The following is a 19226-nucleotide window of genomic DNA, read 5'->3' on the forward strand; positions in this document are numbered from 1 at the left end:
CATTTTGTTCTCCTTATGAAAAGAGGCATTTTAAAATGGAATTTAAGACGGTCTGTTAGGGTACAAACCCACCACCTTCTCAGATCGCCGGCCATCTGAATAAAGTGCCCACAAAGATTCAATCCCTGTCTCTGCTTACAGCACGAACACCGGCTGTTTCAGTTACAGTACCAGGGGGGTGCAAACACATTCGTGGCTCCCTGGTAGAGTGAAGGTGTACAGAAGCCAACTGATAGATGAAGTTCTGGCCCAAGTTTGTTTCAATTGGTTGCAATGACTCCACGAACTCATTCCGTGGTCATTCCCCTGGCCCATGAGTGCACAGCCATGGGGACTGATGTTCTCAGTGACTGACAGAAATCCCATTAGTCTCCAGGTCTACGGACAAAGATCCATTATCATAGGAGAGGCCAAGTGGAAGTCCCCAAAACTGCCTTAAGCCCAGCCAAGATAGTAAATTAGAAGCAGCGACATCTTGGAGAGAATGGCAGGGATGAGTACCACTCTCAAGGATTCATTCTTCAGATGTGGGGTCCCCATTATATCCCCCATTTAATTCATCAGTTAGGTCCTTGCAGAAACAAGATGGAGTCTATCAGATGATAGTGGATTAACATCATTTAAGCAAGAGGTGACTCAGCTGCCATACTGGATATGGAATCCTTTCTAGAAGAGATCAACACAGCCTTTGGCTCTATTATGGAGCTGTTATCCGGCAAAGGCATTCTTTTTCATCTTCATCTGGAAGGAGTAGAACATTCCTGGGGTTGGTTCTGGCAGCAATTCACACTCAAGGTCCTATCTTTGGGCCACATTGTGTCATACCATTGTCTGAAAAGTCCTTAATCATCTCATCCTTGAGCAGAACATGTTGTTGGTCTACTATATGGATATCATTTCTGGTAATATCGTTTCTGAGATGGGGAGAGGAGGGGTGGCAAGTACTCTGGCTATCCTAGAGAAGGAAGAATAAGCCCCGGTGGCATAAAAATTATTTTGAGTGAAAAGTATTTGAGTTGCTGCCCTGGCTGGTGTGGCTCAGTGGACTGAGTGCCAGCCTGCAAACTATAGGGTAGCTGGTCCAACTACAGGTTGGGGAACATGCCTGGGTTGTGGGTAGGGTCCCTGGTGGGGAGCGTGTGAGAGGCGACCACATATTAATGTTTCTCTCTCTCTCTTTCCCTCAGAAAATAAATAAAATCTTTTTTAAAGTATTTGACTTTCTGAAATCTCTTATCTACATTAAAGCATAACCTCTCGAAGAGTTAAAAATAACTCAATTGTCACAAATCCCCTCCCTACGAACACTCAGGGAAATCTGACTTGCATGAGGTTAGACGTCTGCACATTACACCGAAACAGACAATGCTGCCAAACTAGCATACCTTCCCTAAAAGTCACCTGTTTTCTCTAGAATACTCTTTCTCTACCTCCCTTCTAATAACTCATTGGGTTTCCCTTAAATGTCTTCCTCCCCTTCTCTTTTATTCATTACAGTGATATGTAAGCTCCAAATTCTAACCACCCCCTTGAGTAAAATTTCTTTCTGCGCTGTACAATGTAATGGAAAACTGGGTTGTTTTTTTCCATGCTAATCTGTCAGTTTGAGTTTAATTTGAAAGCTCCCAATTCCTTACGAAGGTGAAGTTATTTTCCTTCTCAACAGAGTGAGACACATTCATACTAGAGGTGCTCAGTAAATATCTGTCGAATGAATAATGAGGAGGGCCCAAAACATTGGTCAGCTCTCCTTTTGGTGTCTTGGACCTTTCAATGTAGCCGTAGGTTGTTTTTTCCTGGGGACTTGCTGGTTTGGTTATAAACTATGAACAACAATTGCTAACATTCTCTCTTGTGCAAGCTGTTCTACATAAATCATCTCAATCTCTCTGCACGGGAGTTTTAGTAGGTATCATTACAACCCCGTTTTTATAGGTGAGGAAACAGAGGCTCCAAGAGGTGAAGATCCCTCTTCCCCAAGTGGTAGAGCGACGATGTGACACGGGACTCCCAAAGCTGGGCCCTCAGCCCACTCATGCCTCCTGGTCCAGGCAGTCCTTGCCTTTGCTGCTTGGAAGGGCAGAGAGTGGTCCTACTGTAATTACGGGAAAATGGTGTATCCCAAGTCACAGAATGTGCAAAATGGAGTCAGCATAAGACCCCTGGGTTTCCAGCTCAGTGCAGAAAAATAGGCACCCTTGTTTCTCACATTATAGGGAGAAAAATGGGGTCACACCCATGATAGAACTTTGAAACTGATAAAGAGCTACACAGATATAAGGGGTTGATTGTTGTGTGTCTATGTTTGGGGTATCAAATAGATCCTGGCTTTTTCTTCTTTTTGAATAGATCTTGTTCTTAAACAGATTTTGTAATCCGTGCCTCTCCCTGGACCCCCGACACCCACTACACAACTTCAGTGTCTTGAGGATCGTGTTGAATCAGTGAGATGGGGCTGAGGGAGAAAAGCAAAAAGACGGAAGAAAACGACGCTGTGTTGTTAACGGGATGTTTCGATGTAAAAAGCCTGCAGTACTCATTTGCTTGACCAGGAGCGAGTAGGCGTTGCTGCACTTGTCAGCTTTAAGGTGCCAATTTCACTTGGGAATGTCCCTTTGCCCCCAGATAGTGCGCATGGGTTTGAGGAGCGATTCCTCCCGGCTACAGGAGATCCATGTGTCCTCCTAATAAATGCTTTCCAGGAAAAAAAATGATGCTGCCATGGGGATGGGACGTGGGTGGGATGCGGTCACGGGGAATCTTTAATGCCAACAGCTGGAATAAATGAGCCAGGATTGTGCTAAGTACTTACTCTCCTGCATTTTTCATTCATCCGTATTTATTGAGTACTTTCTAGGAAGAGGTTACTAAGGAAACAACAGGAACAAGATAAAGTTCCTTCCCTCTTAGATTAGTATTGTAGTAGAGGTAAATATAAGTGTTGTAGTAGAGAGAATAAATAAGTAGGGAGAGGGGGGAGAGGGGGGAGAGAGGGGAGAGAAGAATGGAGCGACAAGGTTTCCACACACCAAACTCCAAAGGACCTGCAGCATTCTATGGGTTCCCAAATGCCGCCCGCGCCTTATCGCATTTTTAAATAGTTCGAGACCACGTGGCCCCCAGCCAGCCCAGCTACAGGCCCTCGGACTCGCATACTTGGCTTTGGCGCCGAACCTTTCCCCCCGTGTGGACGCAACCATTGGCTCCGCGCTCGGAGGGAGTATGAGCCAACCTCTCAATCAAGGCTTTTCCCATTGAAGGTTCCGACTAAGTCTCAGGGCAGTTTTAGCTACAAATTGAAGAATTAAATGAATCCACGTTAGGACGCCGTAGAAGCTTCCTTTTCGAAACAAGAAAGAGCAGACCTGACGCTGACTCCCCCTAGGCTTTGTGGGGAAAACGAGGGTGGGTCTGGCCGAGGCGCGGACTCCGCCTCCTTGGGCGACGCCATTTTGTTTGGCCGGCGGGGACTGAGCGGCGCGTGGGGGGAGGGGTCCCGGAGGTGCCTCACCTGACCCCTGTGTCCGCCCAGCTGCTTCTGGAGGGGTAGCCCTTCTCCCCGGCGGGGGTCTGGGCACCATGTACATAAAGCAGGTAAGGCCTGCACGTCCTTCCCACCCCTCTGGGGCCGTGAGGACGCTCCTCCAGGCGGGGGTATCTCGGCACGAGCTGCGGCCTCTCACCTTTCCTTGCACAGTGGACCCGGGCTGCACAACGAACCGGGGGAGGGCAGAGGCCCGCCCGGGGGGCGCGGGGAGCGCTGAGAAGTGGGGTGCCCCTCTGCAGCCCGCGCCTCTGTCCCCGGCGCTGGTTGGAAGGAGGAAGGACCTCCGAGAGGTGTGGAGGGGCCGGCGGGGCGGGCCTGGCGCAGAGATCGGGCCTTCCCGGGTGGGCCGGGGGCGGGAGAGGCCGCCGAGCTGTGCGGGCCGGCGGGGAGAAGCCCGCGCGGGCCATTCGCGTGGGGCGTGTGCAGATAGGTCTCCCCGACCCGGGGGCGCCCCCGGGGGCTCAGGCTGGGGTGTCAGCTTCGCGGGGGGCCTTTCTCCGCGCGGACTGACGGGAACAGTGGAAGGGACCCCCCCTTCTGGCGGACCGGTTGGCGCCTCCTCATTCCGCTGTTTGCTGCTGTCAAAATGCTCTTCCCGCGCTGCGCGCATCACAAAGGCGAGCCGGTGCGCGGCCCTTCGGGAGAGCTCTCTGTGGGCGAGTCGGGCTCCGAGCGCTCCCTCTTGGGAACGTCCCGTCTGGTCGGCTGCCCCGCGCGTCCGGAGGGCCGGGGCCGGGCGGCCCGCCGGCTCGGTGCGGCCACCCCGTCCCCGAGACCTTAGTGTCCCAGCGAGCCTTACCCGGTGGACTTCATTTTGAGACGCCCTGTGAACGGGCTGCTAGTGGGGGCGCCTTAAAACTGTCAGTGGGTCCTGGTCATCAGGCTGTTTGTTCTTAAGCGACTTTTAATTGCCACTTTCCAAACTGGAATTTTCCGTAGGTGAAGTCGAAAGCTCCCTGGCTGACATTCGGTGAGAAAGAAAGGGGAAGAAGTGCAAGAGAAAATGTTGAGAAGTTATTCTTTCCGTGTGTTCTGAAAAATATTTCTTTTGTTTATTAGGTTATTATCCAGGGTTTTCGAAGTTACAGAGATCAAACAATTGTAGATCCCTTCAGTTCAAAACATAATGTTATTGGTAAGTGCTTTTGGTTTCCCAGATCAGATTTGTCTCTGCAGCCATTTAAATTCTGCATATACCTAGGCTTAGGGAGACAAGAATTTTCTTTGAAAATACATAGATTTATATATGTTTTTTATATGAAATAACTTGCCTTCTGTCTGCACTGGCGACTCGCTTATTTTACATATTTGAAATATTTGAAAACGCAGTCACGAGTTATTTGAGTAGACCCCTATGTGGGTATGTTTTAATAGTTTTAAGTTTATAGTGATTGGCAGTAAATTTAGTGTTGGAACCATTCTGTTCTTGATATGTCATTGCCCAGTTACAACGCCCACTGATTTCAAAGATGACCATTTTCTACTCACAAATACATTGCTCTCGGATTCCTCTCCCCCCGCCCCCATAATGTCTAAGGCTAGACCACGCAGCTTGGTGGGAGGATCATACACTGTGGAGGGAAGCAGAATGGGATTCAAATCCCGGTTCTGCCATGCATTCTTTCTCAAACTTGGTTCCCTGAGGACGCTGTTTTCTCCTTTGTGCAGTGGAGATGATGGCACCCATCTCACAGGGCTGCTGGGAAGGCTAAATGAGAAAGCAGCTGTGAGGGTAAAGGGCTAATGGTGATTGCCCTGTAGTACAATATTTAGTCTGTAGGTTCTTAAGATGATAATGTTCCATTTTGCTGATAGAGCCAGCAAAAGTGGATTTTGATGCTCTGAATTTTTAAAGGATAGATGAAATGAGTGCTTCTAGACACCAGAAAGGCACAGAATGTGCTGTTGATAACTGTTAGACTTCTATACAGTGTCCTCCTTACGGGGTATGTTGATATATTCTGCTCAGTCTACCATAACAAAATATAGACTGGGTAACTTAAACAACAGGGATCTATTTTATCACGGTTCTGGAGGCTAAATTCCATCATTAGGGTGCCAGAATGGTGAGAGTCTGGAGGCCTCCATCTTCATGCTCACAGAACCTTACTTATTTGAGCCTCTCTCTGCTTCCCCTCCCACCCTCCTGGCTTCTTCCTACTTCTCCTCCTCCCCCCTCCCTCCCCAGAGCACTAACCTCATTATGAAGGCCGCACCCTCATGACTTTATCTAAGTACTTTGGTGTGTACAATGCACACTGTTTTGGCCAGATCTTTGAGGGAAAAATAAGGGTGCGCATTATACATGAGTGGTACTGAATCGAATTATACATGGGGATCAGCACTAACAATGTGGGTGCATGTTATTATACAAGGGAGCACACTAGACTCGGTGAAACACGGGGTCGTCCTAACTTCCTCCCAAGGCCCCCATCTCCAGCAAGCATCACACTGGGTTAGGATTTCAGCACGAAGAGTGGGGAGCATAATTCAGTCAATAGTACGGGATAAAGTGAGAGTCACAGAAACCAGCAAAGGGTGAACCTTGGAGAATCAGTCATTTTTTATTTTGAAATAAATGATAAATTTTAGAAGTTGAGAGCAAGAAAAAAACCTGCCCTTAAGTCAGTTATAACCTTGTAGTTGGGAATAAAGAAATTTTTTTGTTTTGGTATACAATAAGGTATACATATTGAGGTTTTACTTATCTTTTGATTACAAGTAAGTGCCTTCTGATGTTCATCAATCAGAAAATATGTAGAAAGAGGAAAATAAATGCTCGATTTATATTATTTCTTTAACTTACAGCTGTAAGTAGATAAATATCTTAATATATCAACTGTATAATTTTATAAATGAGATTTAAAATGAAGACCGTTATTACCTAGGATGATAAAATTATGGTGATAGGGCCTATCAAGTATTACTGTTTTAGCTGTTAGGGGACAGCTGTTTTGCCACGGTACTTTGGTTGCAACATCAGCATTGTTAATAGTTATAAGGGAAATTATCTAAATGTTCTTTTTGATTTAGCTGAAAAAACATAATATTATATTGTTGGTTTAACATGTTTCAATGTCTTAAGGTCAGAAAGACCAAAAATAACATAGACTGAGATTGACTGTAAAAATATCCTGTGACCGCATATCACTTTAAGGATTTTGACCCTTTAGAAAAAAAAAAGATTCAAAGGCAAACATCTGTGTGCTGATGTTTGAATGTTTGAATATACTAAATATATCTTTTTTAAGGTTACCTTTTTTCTAGCCTCTTAACAAAAGAAATATCTTAATTATGGAAGAATATTATGGAAGAACATAAAAGCTAAAAGGGAAAAAAATTAAAATAAACTGTAATCCTTCTACCCAGAAATAGCCATTTCTTAATTTTAATGGTCCATACTTGTGTTCCCCTGGGTTTCCTGGAGAAACAGAGCCTGAGGCCTGCTTCACCTGGAAGGCTTGAATGGGAGGGTGCAGCCTGAGGGCAAGAGTGAGGGGATGAGCGGGCCGGAGCTTTGTGAAGAAGGCACAGCTGGCTTGTGGTCACTTGGCTAACTTCCAGATAGACCGGATGAACCCGCCATGCCTTGGGAAGGTCACATGAGAGAGAAATGGAGAGGGTTTAGTCCGCTGGCTCCTGTTTCGCACTGGTCCGAGTTTACCGCAGAGGGCACTAGCTCCCCCATGCCTCTGGACTGTGTTACTCTGGGGCTGATGCCTCTGAAGTGGGTGGGGAACTGTGGCCTCCCGTAGGTTTCACAGATCTAACTTGAATGAACCCCGCCCAGGATAGGGTGCAGCAACCTGAAGTGTTGGGAAATCAGGTCTGTCTGTGTTGACAGGCAGCTAAGGCCTGGTTTGGGGCAGGTGAATCCGGGGTACACATGAACTGGGTCTGCCTCAATACCTCTTCAGTCCCTGTGTGCTTCTGTATAAGTACACTATCTAAAACAAAAATGGGTTTGAGTGTAGTATGTTGGTAATTTCCTATTTTTAATAATAAACTTGAATATTATTATTAGATATATTCAGCATCTTTAAAATTGCTATATAGTATTTCAGTCTATAGGTAGTAGTAATTCTTAAAGGGAAATTGAAAATTTTTTAATTATGTATGAATGCATTATGGTTTGAACTATTTATGTAATTTTGTTTTTTAATCCTCACTCGAGGATATGTTTATTGATTTGAGAGAGAGAGAGAAACATTGATCTGAGAGAAACATCAATTGGTTGCCTCCCATACATGCCCTTCCATACTAGGGATCAAACCTCAGCCTGCATGTATGCCCTGACTGGGAATTGAACCCTCAACGTTTTGGTGTATAGGAAGGCGCTTCAACCAACTGGGCCACCTGGCCAAGGCTATGTAATTCCTTTAATGTACCTTTTTTAAACTTTGGTTTAGAGGTAATTTTAAGTTTACAAAACAGTTGCGTGAACAAGAGCATTACAGAGAATACTCATATATATAACCTACTTACTATTAACATTTTCCCCAATTGCTTTGTTATTTGTACTCACGTTTTTTTTTTAAGTTGTGTATATCATGGAACTTTATCTCAGACTTAAATGTGAACTTTCTAACAATAGGGATATTTTCTTTTTTTTTTTTTTAAATGTGGGTTTTTTTTTGTTTTTTTTTTTAAGATTTTATTTATTTATTTTTAGAGAGGGAAGGGAGGGAGGGAGGGAGAGAGAGAGAGACAGACAGACAGACATCAATGTGCGGTTGCTGGGGGTTATGACCTGCAACCCAGGAATGTACCCTGGCTGGGAATGGAACCTGGGACACTTTAGTTCCCAGCCCGCACTCAATCCACTGAGCTATGCCAGCCAGGGGGATATTTTCTTAATAATCACAGTGCACTTAGCAACTTCAGTAAATTTAACATCAATGCAATAATCTGTGTTCATTTTCCAGTTAATGTTGATTCAGAAATGTTCTTCATAGCATTTTTTTCCCCTCCAGTAATCTACTTTAGGATCAGATATTGCATTTAGTTGTTATATCTCTTTAGGTTCCTTTTAAAAATATTTATTGATTGATTTGAGAGAGAAACATCCATTGTTGTTCCACTGATTTATGCATTCATTGGTTAATTCTTACACATTCCCTGACGGGGAATCAAACCCACAACCTTGGTGTGGCCGGCCAGGGCCTCTTTAGGTTCCTTTAATGTAGATCATTTCCACAGCATTTCTTTGTCGTTACTAATACTGTTTTTGAAAAATATTATAAATAATGTATCCTCTGGGTATTAATTATATCTGGAGGTACATGATATTTATCTACCTCTTATTGATGTTACTTTTATCACCCAGTCAAGGTAGTATCCAGTCTTCCCAATGTCTAGTTAGTGTTTTTTTCCCTTGCAATTAATAAATAATATGGGGGTGGGGAGACCCTTTTGAAACATGTAAACATTGTGCTCCTTATCAAAAATTTCCCCTGAATTTAGCATCCATTGATAATTGACTTTAGTCTGATGGTTACAAGATAATTTTTCTACTTCCAGTGCTCCTTTCACATTCACCACAAGCTCCGTAGCTGTTCATTTATCTTTTTACAATCAAAATGGACTCATGGATTATTCCCCCCGCCTTCAGCACTAACTTATAATTCATCTAATTATTTGGTAGTCATGTTGTCCTAGACTTAGCCAGTGGAAGTCCACTTCAGACTGGCTTCTGTGTCTTATATTCCTCCTTTTAAAAGTGCTTCATTCATTTCTGGCATAACATAAACTATCTCTTTAGGATTTATTTTGTATTAAAGGTGATAACTTTGGGGCTAAATTTTTCAGCATTTTTTGGTCAAGATTAAGACTTAACTGAAAATTTTGTTTAAAAACTCAAATTCATTACATTTAAAACATTTGATCCCCTCTTATATATAGGATTGTTTATTTCTGAATTTGGTTAGTAAAAACAATGCCTTACACTTGTCCATACTTTTGTGAGTCTATGAAACTACATTATATATAGGCCAGTAGTTAGAGAATGTGAAATGATTCTTTTAAAAAAATTTTATTTATTTGAGAGAGAGAGAAATGGAGGGGGGAGAGAGAGGTCGACCTGTTGTTCCACTCATTGATGCACCCGCTTGTTGACTCCTGTGTGTTCCCCGGCTGGGGATTAAACACACACCCTAGGTGTGTCAGGGTGACGCTCTAACCAACTGAGCCAGCCGACCAGGGCTAAAATGATTCTTTAAGTACTATTAAATGTTAGCAATAAATACATGAATCTTTAAATTGTTAAAAAGATACTTTATTATATATAATTAAAGTAGAATTAATGTTCATTGTAATGGTTATAACTTAAGAAAGCCAGGTAGATACTTATTTTTATTAATTTTAAAGTATTAGGAAAGAGCAAAAGAATCAACAATGAAATGAATGTCTTTAAAAAACTGAAATCTGTATAAAAGCTGCACTCATTTGGTAATTGAAGCTGTTTTGTTTATTGATTTTTTCACTGTTCTGTTGTATTTTTTTCACTGTTCTGTTGCATTTAATATCAAATATTAAGATGTTTTGCTCAAAACTTGGATTTATAAATTTTCTAATACTTTGAGTAAAGTTTTAATTATATTAGTGTTTATATAAAATAACATGTCTTTTTGAACTTTTATAGTGGGCAGAAATGGATCTGGAAAAAGTAACTTTTTTTATGGTAGGTATTGTATTTTGAATTCTAAATATATTAAGACCTAGGTATCCTAAGATAGTTTATTAAAAAAATATGTCTTCCGAGATATTTTTCTTGAAACTCAAATACTTCTTCATACAGGGCTGTAGTTGAGTGTAGAGATCAGAATGTAAGGATCTGAGTTCTCCTCTGTGCCTAGCAATTAATGAGCTGAGTGAGACTGGGAAAAACAGTTAACCCCTCAAATTACTCTTACCACTGTAAGAACAGAGGTGTTTGCCCTACCTACTTTAGATAGGTTGTGGGAATCACATGAGATAATACATATGGAAGTGCTTTTTAAACTTGAGTGAAGTATATGTGTTGTAAATGCATATGTATAAATTATCTCTAAAGCTAAAATCCATTTAGGTACACATAGTAATGCCTCTGCTAACATATCTTCTGGGAAGAAAAAATCATGTTAACAGAATGACTGTACAAGGAGTAAGTTGAAAAAATTTTGAACCTCTTATTTGAGTAGTGTTTGAGGAAAAGGGGGGTTTAAAAGAGCAAAGGTTCTCTTCTGTCTGTGCTCATAGATTTAAAGGGCACTCCATATCCTATCAGTGGTTGTAACTTGGGGATAGTGAGAGAGTGGCATTACGGAAGTGAGTAGTATTTCATAATCTCTAGTGGGATGACAGCAGTTTGAATTCATCTTCCTGCCCCAAGGTGATTATGATAGACAATCGATCCTCACCTTCACCCCATTCATGCACACATAGCCACTCTTAGAACATCCAAGTTCTCCTGGGTGGACTGGGAACAGAACAGCTGGGTAAAGAGTTCCATTTCTAGCTCAGGGTGGTCTGGAAGTAGAATGGCTCCTTACTGAAGGTAAGGGCATTGCAAGCAGTTGAGTAGAAGGTAGAAATCTGAAACATTTCCCTATATTGTTTACTTAGGTCTATTTCTTTGACAAAGTATCGAATTAAGGATATTGTAGGAATGTATCTTTTGTTAATAAATGTATGTCGTTTATGTCTAGTGGGTAAAAGCAAATACAGTGTTAACCTAATCAGTCAGTGAATACTTTAACAGGGAGACCTTAGTTCTGCTTGTCTCTTCCTATGCCTTTTTGTTTTCTTGTTTTCTTTTTATTTTCTTACCTTAAATGTTTCATTGAAAGGTTCTTAACATTTTTCTTATATCATCATTTTCTAGCTGATTAGTCTGAAGTACAGGCAGATTTTCTGCATAGCTTTTGTCTGTATGAAGTGGGTAACCCACTGTATTAGCATTGCTTTAGACAGTACTAATAGTTATGTTTTTGTATTTCTAGCAATTCAATTTGTTCTCAGTGACGAGTTTAGTCATCTTCGTCCAGAACAGCGATTGGCTTTATTGCATGTGAGTGAGACTTCTTTAAGACATTATTGATATTAAGTTGACCTTTGAACACCTCGAGGGATAGGAGCTTCCACTGCCTTCAGTTGAAAATCTGCATGTAACTACAGTCGGCCCTCTGTATGTGGATCCTCAACTGCCAGTGGACCCTTAAACAACATGGGTTTGAATGTGCAGGTCAATTAAGAAAAAAACGTATGTAAGTGAACCCTCACAGTTCAAACCCATGTTGTTCAAGGGTCAACTGTGTGTATTTTTTAAAATACATTGTCAGTCCTGATAAATCATTTGTTCTAGTTTCCTATTCTTTGTGAATAGAATATAGCCTTTTAAGTGTGTTATTCTGCTGTAAATTTTGTTATATTAATGCAGGATAAAGCCCTAATTTTTATACAATAAAATTGTAGGATTTTCGTATATATTGCTCTATCTTCCATATAAATATAAATTTTTCACTCAGGGTATTGTCTGGTAAGGCTCTAGCAGAAGGTTTGCTGAGGAGAAAGAAGAGTTTGAAATTGGGGATTAGGAACTTTTAGATTCCGAGCCAGAAGTTAAGTGGTAATATAGAGAAGCAACCATTGTAAACTAAGCAACAGGCAAGTTATTTTTAGTCATATTTTTACTTAAATGGTAACATTACTTTTCAGTATGAAAGAAGTATAGTATATAGAAAGAAAATTATTATAATTTTTCATTATGAATAATGAGCTAAAGTGGTTTTAGGATAAAAGTTATAAACTAATATAATAAATTAATGTAATTTACCTTTCTGGTTTGAATGTGGCTTATAATTAATTTAAAGGCCAGAAAGCAAGATTCATATATCTTAATGATGTCTCTCACCTAGGATTTTTTTTTTAACCATTATCTCCCCACTTCACCCGCTCCCCAAAATTTGAATTTTTAGTTCAGTAATCAGGACTAATTCCCTATAGAAAAATTTCTGTTTAGGTTCCTCAGATTGGCGATGAAAGAATAATCTTTTTAGATATTCTCCATTATGTTGCACCACTATATAATAACAATGTCCAGAATCCGGAAATTACCTGGACTTGGTATGTAAGTCGTTGGGTCATAAATTGATCTAAATGTTACGTGCCTTAAATGTGTGTTTTCTTAGCAGATTTCAAACCACATAGACTGTGTGAAATTAAATGTTTACAAGAACAGTTCCAATAGTTATATGATTTGTTAGGGTTCATCTCTAGGATTAAGATGAGTCTATAAAAGAAAAGCCATAAAGTGCTTTAGAATAGAATTTAGTGTCTGTGGGGTCTTGTGCTCTAATAAGGACCTAACTTTGACATCTCTTGTATCATTCCTCATTCAGAATCTAAAGCCTTTTGGTTGAAAAGTATTTTATCCTAATCTAGTGTCTGTGCTGTTTTGGCAAGAAGGATATATACTAGTTTGGTAGAAACTTTTTCCATTGAACCAGGCTTGTTACCATGTCCAAAACTTTCAATGTATTTAAAGAATTTGAAAATACTACTTAAATTAAAAATGTATTTATCTCATGTTTTAGGAAGGTACTGGTCCTCGTGTTATTTCTGCTTTTGTGGAGATTATTTTTGACAATTCGGATAACCGGTTGCCAGTGAGTAACTTTTTTCTTTTCAGTAATATTGAGAATTTTATTGTTGCAGCTTATTTTTTTTTCCCATGCTTTAAAACACAGGTGGCAAACACAAGACCTCCGCCTTGTTTTATCCGGCCCTGCACCTTGTTTCTCCCTGGCGGCAGTGTTGAGCTCCTTGCCCCTAGTTAAGGAGTAGTTACATTTATACAGTCCAAAATTACATTTGACCCTATGAAGGCAACTGTGAGGTTGATGTGGCCCCTGGTGAAAAGGAGTTTGACAACCCTGCTTTAAAACCTTTATTTATAGCTTTATTTACTTAAGCTATTATAATTTAGTTTATATGAAAACAGTGATGCAGTTTACATACTGATTTTGTCTTAAAATTATGACCATTTTTGTAAATAAATGGGGATGTGCACACTTGTGAAAAAATGTCTATCATAAGAATTAAGTATTCATATACCATGCCTTTAATGAGATTGATATTTCAGAATAATTGTTATGGTTAGGGATTCTAAAATTACCTTATTTACTAAAAAGTTTTCTTTTTCACTATTTTTATGGTTTTGGATTTTTTTTAAAAAAGATTATTTATCTATTTACTTATTTTTAGAGCGGGGCAGGGAGGGATAATAAGAGGGAAACATCAGTGTGTGGTTACCTCTCATGCGCCTATTGGGACCTGGCTCACGACCCAGGCATGTGCCCTGACTGGGAATCAACCCGGCGATCCTTTGGTTGTCAGGCCAGCGCTGAATCCACTGGGCCACGTCAGCGAGAGCTTTTGATAGTTTTTTGAAATTGATTTTAGAGAGGGAGAGAGGAAGGGAGAAAGAGAACCATTGATTTGTTGTTGTATTTATTTATGCACTCATTGGCTGATTCTTGTCTGTGCCCTGACCAGGGATCAAACCCACAACTTTGGCGTATCAGGACGATGCTCTCTAACCAACTGAGCGACCTGACCAGGGCTTCACTTTTACTATTAAATTAACTTAGGGCTGTTACATGTTTTTCTCAGATTGACAAAGAGGAAGTTTCACTTCGAAGAGTTATTGGTGCCAAAAAGGATCAATATTTCTTAGACAAGAAGATGGTCACGTAAGCATTTGCTTTACATTTGTAATTTCTTTACAAACGGGTAAAAGTATTCTTTTACTTGCCTCATGTGGAGTATATTTGCCTCATGTTTAACAAATCAGTATTTGGGGCATAAACATAAGAATCAGAAGAGTCTCCGAGGCTGATGAAACACATGGTGTAATGACTGTTCTGCTCTCCTTCATGCAACTTAACCCAAAAGTTAGTGTTCTCATTTTTTTGGTTATTGTTGGATTATTATTTATCTGAAATTTTCAATCTTTTTTAATAGGAAAAATGATGTGATGAATCTCCTTGAAAGTGCTGGTTTTTCTCGAAGTAATCCTTATTATATTGTTAAACAAGGAAAGGTAAAAAAATTGTTTTTCAATAGAATTTGCTTTTTGAATGTATTCATTGAAAGAAGAATTGGTGTATTGATTCTAGTAGTTACATTGTGCAAAAATGTATCGTATTCTTGTTTTCATTGATTTTTTTTGTATTGAAGTTAGTATTACCTTTTATGTGGCCACAAAATACAAAATAAGCCCATCGCATAATGGGAGGGAAGTATTTCAGCAGTTATTTAAGTGGATCATGTTTCCTTAGTCACCTGTGTCACTAGTACTAATGTGCATTGTACTGGAAGACGTTTTTGCTTTGTGAAAGTCATAATCGTGATTTTAAAATACTGTAGAAATTCTATAAAAATCACATTTGAAAAAATTACTTTCTCAAATTAATATTGTTACTCAGTATATCACAGAATTAAAATGCTAAAAGGCTTACATTACCAGAAATCCACCATAATGCTATGTATTATTTTTTTTATAGAGATAACATTCTTAATAGGTTTTAGTTTCCATGTACTTTAGTTGATTGTTCTATTATTTCCTCATATACTTTAATCTATATTTGAGATAATATCTTTTTCTTAGAATATACCTGTAATGACCTAAAGTTTTCTGTAGTGTTTGGACTAGAGGAAAATTCTTTACAAATGTCCATTTCTTATATCTCACTGGAGGCGTTTTAGATATATGTTGGAAAGTTAGCATTTAGAAGAAGTGATTAGGAAGAGTTTGATGTTTCACCTTTGGGAAATGTGATACCAGAAGAACAGATTTTTGAAAAGATCATCTGTGTAAGAGAAACTTTTTCAAAAGGAGGGTGGTTTGACACAGCAATTATCTGAGTTTTCTCTGCACACATACAACATGGGTCCCCTTACATCATTTTAATTTCTGTTCATCTCTGATTTCATATAAGCCACCCATGACTTCCTCATCCACAAAAGCATTGCCTTCATTCCTACTCCATTGCTTTACTTCCTTACTCTACTTTATTTTTATGGTATGCTTATTTCCTTTCTTTTACCACTAGCATGTAAGCTCCATGTGGGCAAGACCTGTTCTGTTTTGTTCACTGTTCTTTTCCCAGTACCCAGCTGAATGGCATTTATGTTGTAATCATTCATTACATATTTTTTTAAGTGAAGACATTTAATGAGTGAACATGCTTAATTGGTATACCCAATGATAAGCATCTGAAGGGTGTTTTTTTGTTGTTGTATATACTTTTGTTGTTATATATACTTTTTGATCAATTTTTCTCAGCTCAGAGTACGTTCTTTTATGTAAAAGTGTTAATGTAACTGTCACTTGAATTTTTAATGCAGTAATAGCACATTTTTACTTTAACTGTTTAATTTTATTTCTATGAATATGTGAAACTCATGCTTGTTATATAAAGTTGCATGGCAATTAGATTTTACCATTCTTTGTATTTTTTTGCTTATTTTATTTAATGCATACTACCCCTGTGAGACAATTGTTTTTATCTATATTTAAGCATACCATTTTTTATTATATTTCTAATAGTATAATTTGTAGCTTTTAAAAAATGTAAAGTGAGTTATGGTTTCCCCTTCTGTTCTTTTCGAATGAGTCTCATGTTTTATATCATATTGACTAAGAAAAAATGGTGGTATGTTATTCCTCTATTATTTGTAATTTGGACAGTTTTATCCATAAATTAGTCCTATGAATGTATCAGTTCTATTTGGATTTTTGTTTGGTAAATTTCATTTAAGTAAAAGGAAGTACAAGTATGTAGGTATACAGGGGTGAGCAAAGGTAAGTTTATAGTTGTGAGTATGCAAAACACAGTTTATGCCGGCATTATTTGTTACTAATTATTGTATTATTTTCCATATAAACAATTGCAAACCTACTTTGCCCACCCCTGTATGTACTATAAGATTACATTAGCAAACTCATACTCAACTTATGTGAATCCTCTTTTAAGGTACAGTTCTTAAAGAATATTATTTTTCTCTAAAAATTTTAGATCAATCAGATGGCAACAGCCCCGGATTCTCAGAGGCTAAAGCTATTACGAGAAGTAGCTGGAACTAGAGTTTATGATGAACGAAAAGAAGAAAGCATCTCTTTAATGAAAGAAACAGGTAAAATAAATGTGATTCTATCTTCTATTTGCTGTGAATTACTTTGCATTATGTTATAGTGGAAAGGAGTTACGTCTGTTCTCGGGTATATTATATGATAATTTGTCTATGTGCTGAATGGAGCAAAAATTAGTTTTAAGCAGTTTAAGGTTTGAGATTTCCAATAATTTATTTCTTTGAATAAAGAATTGTTGCTGTGAGATAATAACGCCTTTTTAGGTCAGACACTTTGTGTCATTATTGTCCTCAATGTGTATGAGGATAACAGATTTGGATGTATTCCTCAAAAACAAACAAAAAAAAAGTTGTTCAGGAACAAGTAAATGTAAAGCTTCGAACTTAGACTCTTCATTAGTACATTTATTATGGAAACCCTACTCGACTTTTCAAGTACTGTGCCGTGTCGTAGCTTAGAGTCAAACTGTCCTGGATTCAAAATCTGCTAATGACTGACATTATGACTTTTGACTTGATCTCTCTGTAAGAGCCAGTAACACCACAAGTGGAGTACAGTAGGCATTCAGTATATGGCAGCTGCTGATAATGCCATTATTGTAAAATTGAGAATCGGTGGTATCAATGATGTTAGTAGGGTTTTGTTTGTTTGTTTTTTTAGTGTTGTGGGAAGGCTCACTGGCTTTTAAAGGAAGCTTAACCTGAGGCCCTTATCACACCTATTTAGAATCAGTTGTGCCATGGCTGGTGTGGCTCGGTGGGTTGAGTGCTGGCGTGCAAACCCAAGGTTTATGGGTCTGATTCCCTGCCAGGGCACATGCCTGGGTTGTAGGCCGCTCCCTGGCTGGGGGCATGAGAGAGGCAACCTATAGATGTTTCCCTTGCATGTCAATGTTTCTCTCTTTCCTTTTCCCTTCCCCTCTCTCTAAAAATAAAGAAAATCTTTAAAACAGTCAGGTGTCACTATGTGTAAGCTTGTTCTCTGTTTAATAAAGCATATCAATTGTCATTTTGTTATCTTAAATCTGGTTACCACATAATATCAAAGAAATAATGCTATAGTTCTTAAGATTAAGTTTAACTCATGACATATTTGAGAAGTGATATTATATAAAATTCATTCAACTCTTTCTTCCCTCATTTTTTTTATTGTAAAGAGGGCAAACGGGAAAAAATCAATGAGTTGTTAAAATACATTGAAGAGAGATTACATACCTTAGAAGAAGAAAAGGAAGAGCTAGCTCAGTATCAGAAGTGGGATAAAATGAGAAGAGCCCTGGAATACACCATTTACAACCAGGAACTTAATGAGACTCGCGCTAAACTTGATGAGGTAAAATACTTCCTTTTGCCACTTAAATTCAGATTAATTTTATTATTATGAATGTGCTAAACTCATGCTATATTTATACTTTTAAATTAAATTATTTTTAAATAGAAACTTAAATTGAAAACCCCTTTATAAACTTACTAGTTAGCAAATTTGTTCTTTCAGTTTATTCCAAGAAAAATATGTAGACCCATGTTGGCCTTGCTGTGGTTGTATCTGAAATACAATCAGGTGTCACGCGGACCAGGATCAAAGGAAGCCACCTTTAATGCCTCATGACTTTTTTCTTAGCTTTTTAAAATGTATTTTTGTAATTACTACTGACATTTTGTACAAAAATTTGTTGTGGGTAATGCTTAAAAACTGAGAATTTTTTATTTAAAGAAAACCACTAAAATTTTTTTGTAAAAGTTTTTAAGTGAATGATTGTTTTAGCAGATATCTAAAAATTTTACTGGATAGATGTTATGAAATATTAAATTCAAAGTGGATTAGAAACCATAGCTTGTTATTTATTTGTTTGTTTGTTTCAGCTTTCTGCTAAGCGAGAAACGAGTGGAGAAAAATCCAGACAATTAAGAGATGCCCAGCAGGACGCAAGAGATAAAATGGAAGTAAGATTACAACTAAGCTTGGGCTAACTCCTATTTTTTGACCACAGTAAATACTTTGTGCCAGAATTAGGAATGGTAACTCGAAGTGGGGTGTGTCTGGGATTGAGTACTGGAAACATAGAGTACTGAAAGTTTAAATGAAAGAAAAAGAAGGGACAAAATGAATGGTTTTATATAGTTCTGCTGTTGTACTTTTAATTGCCTGACTTCTTTGTGTTCGAAACTTTTTAATAGGATATTGAGCGCCAAGTTAGAGAACTGAAAACAAAAATCTCAGCTATGAAGGAGGAAAAGGAGCAGCTCAGTGCCGAAAGACAAGAACAAATTAAGCAGAGGACTAAGTTGGAGCTTAAAGCGAAGGATTTACAAGATGAACTGGCAGGCAATAGTGAACAAAGGGTGAGTTAAAATGCTAAAAATGAAAAGCATAAATGTTCAGGTGAGTAGGAATTGCAGAACTAAAATAGTCCTTTCTGTGACAGGGTATATGCTTGAATTTTTAGAAAAGATTTGGCACATTAAAATAATTTTCATTCATGTAGCAATTCAGTTCTATCTCTTTGTTTCTTACATTTAAAAATTAGTCTTATGTCACAGGACAAGT

At 38.9% G+C, this 19226-nt stretch overlaps 1 protein-coding gene across 1 annotated transcript in view; it reads left to right on the forward strand.

Moving 5' to 3' along the window:
- Window positions 1-3452: 3452 nt before the first annotated feature.
- Window positions 3453-19226, forward strand: part of SMC3 (structural maintenance of chromosomes 3) — a 35196-nt gene continuing 19422 nt past the window's right edge. The window contains exons 1-11 of the mRNA XM_045854412.1: window positions 3453-3594; window positions 4607-4682; window positions 10188-10226; window positions 11527-11594; window positions 13120-13191; window positions 14198-14277; window positions 14549-14627; window positions 16606-16723; window positions 17836-18011; window positions 18542-18622; window positions 18857-19021. Of these exons, the coding sequence (XP_045710368.1) occupies window positions 3580-3594; window positions 4607-4682; window positions 10188-10226; window positions 11527-11594; window positions 13120-13191; window positions 14198-14277; window positions 14549-14627; window positions 16606-16723; window positions 17836-18011; window positions 18542-18622; window positions 18857-19021 (969 nt within the window). The 5' untranslated portion in view covers window positions 3453-3579. The remainder of the gene's footprint in view (window positions 3595-4606; window positions 4683-10187; window positions 10227-11526; window positions 11595-13119; window positions 13192-14197; window positions 14278-14548; window positions 14628-16605; window positions 16724-17835; window positions 18012-18541; window positions 18623-18856; window positions 19022-19226) is intronic.

This window comes from Phyllostomus hastatus, unplaced genomic scaffold (assembly GCF_019186645.2).
Source record: "Phyllostomus hastatus isolate PE091 unplaced genomic scaffold, TTU_PhHast_1.1 phas_scaffold_1066, whole genome shotgun sequence".
NCBI lineage: Eukaryota > Metazoa > Chordata > Mammalia > Chiroptera > Phyllostomidae > Phyllostomus > Phyllostomus hastatus.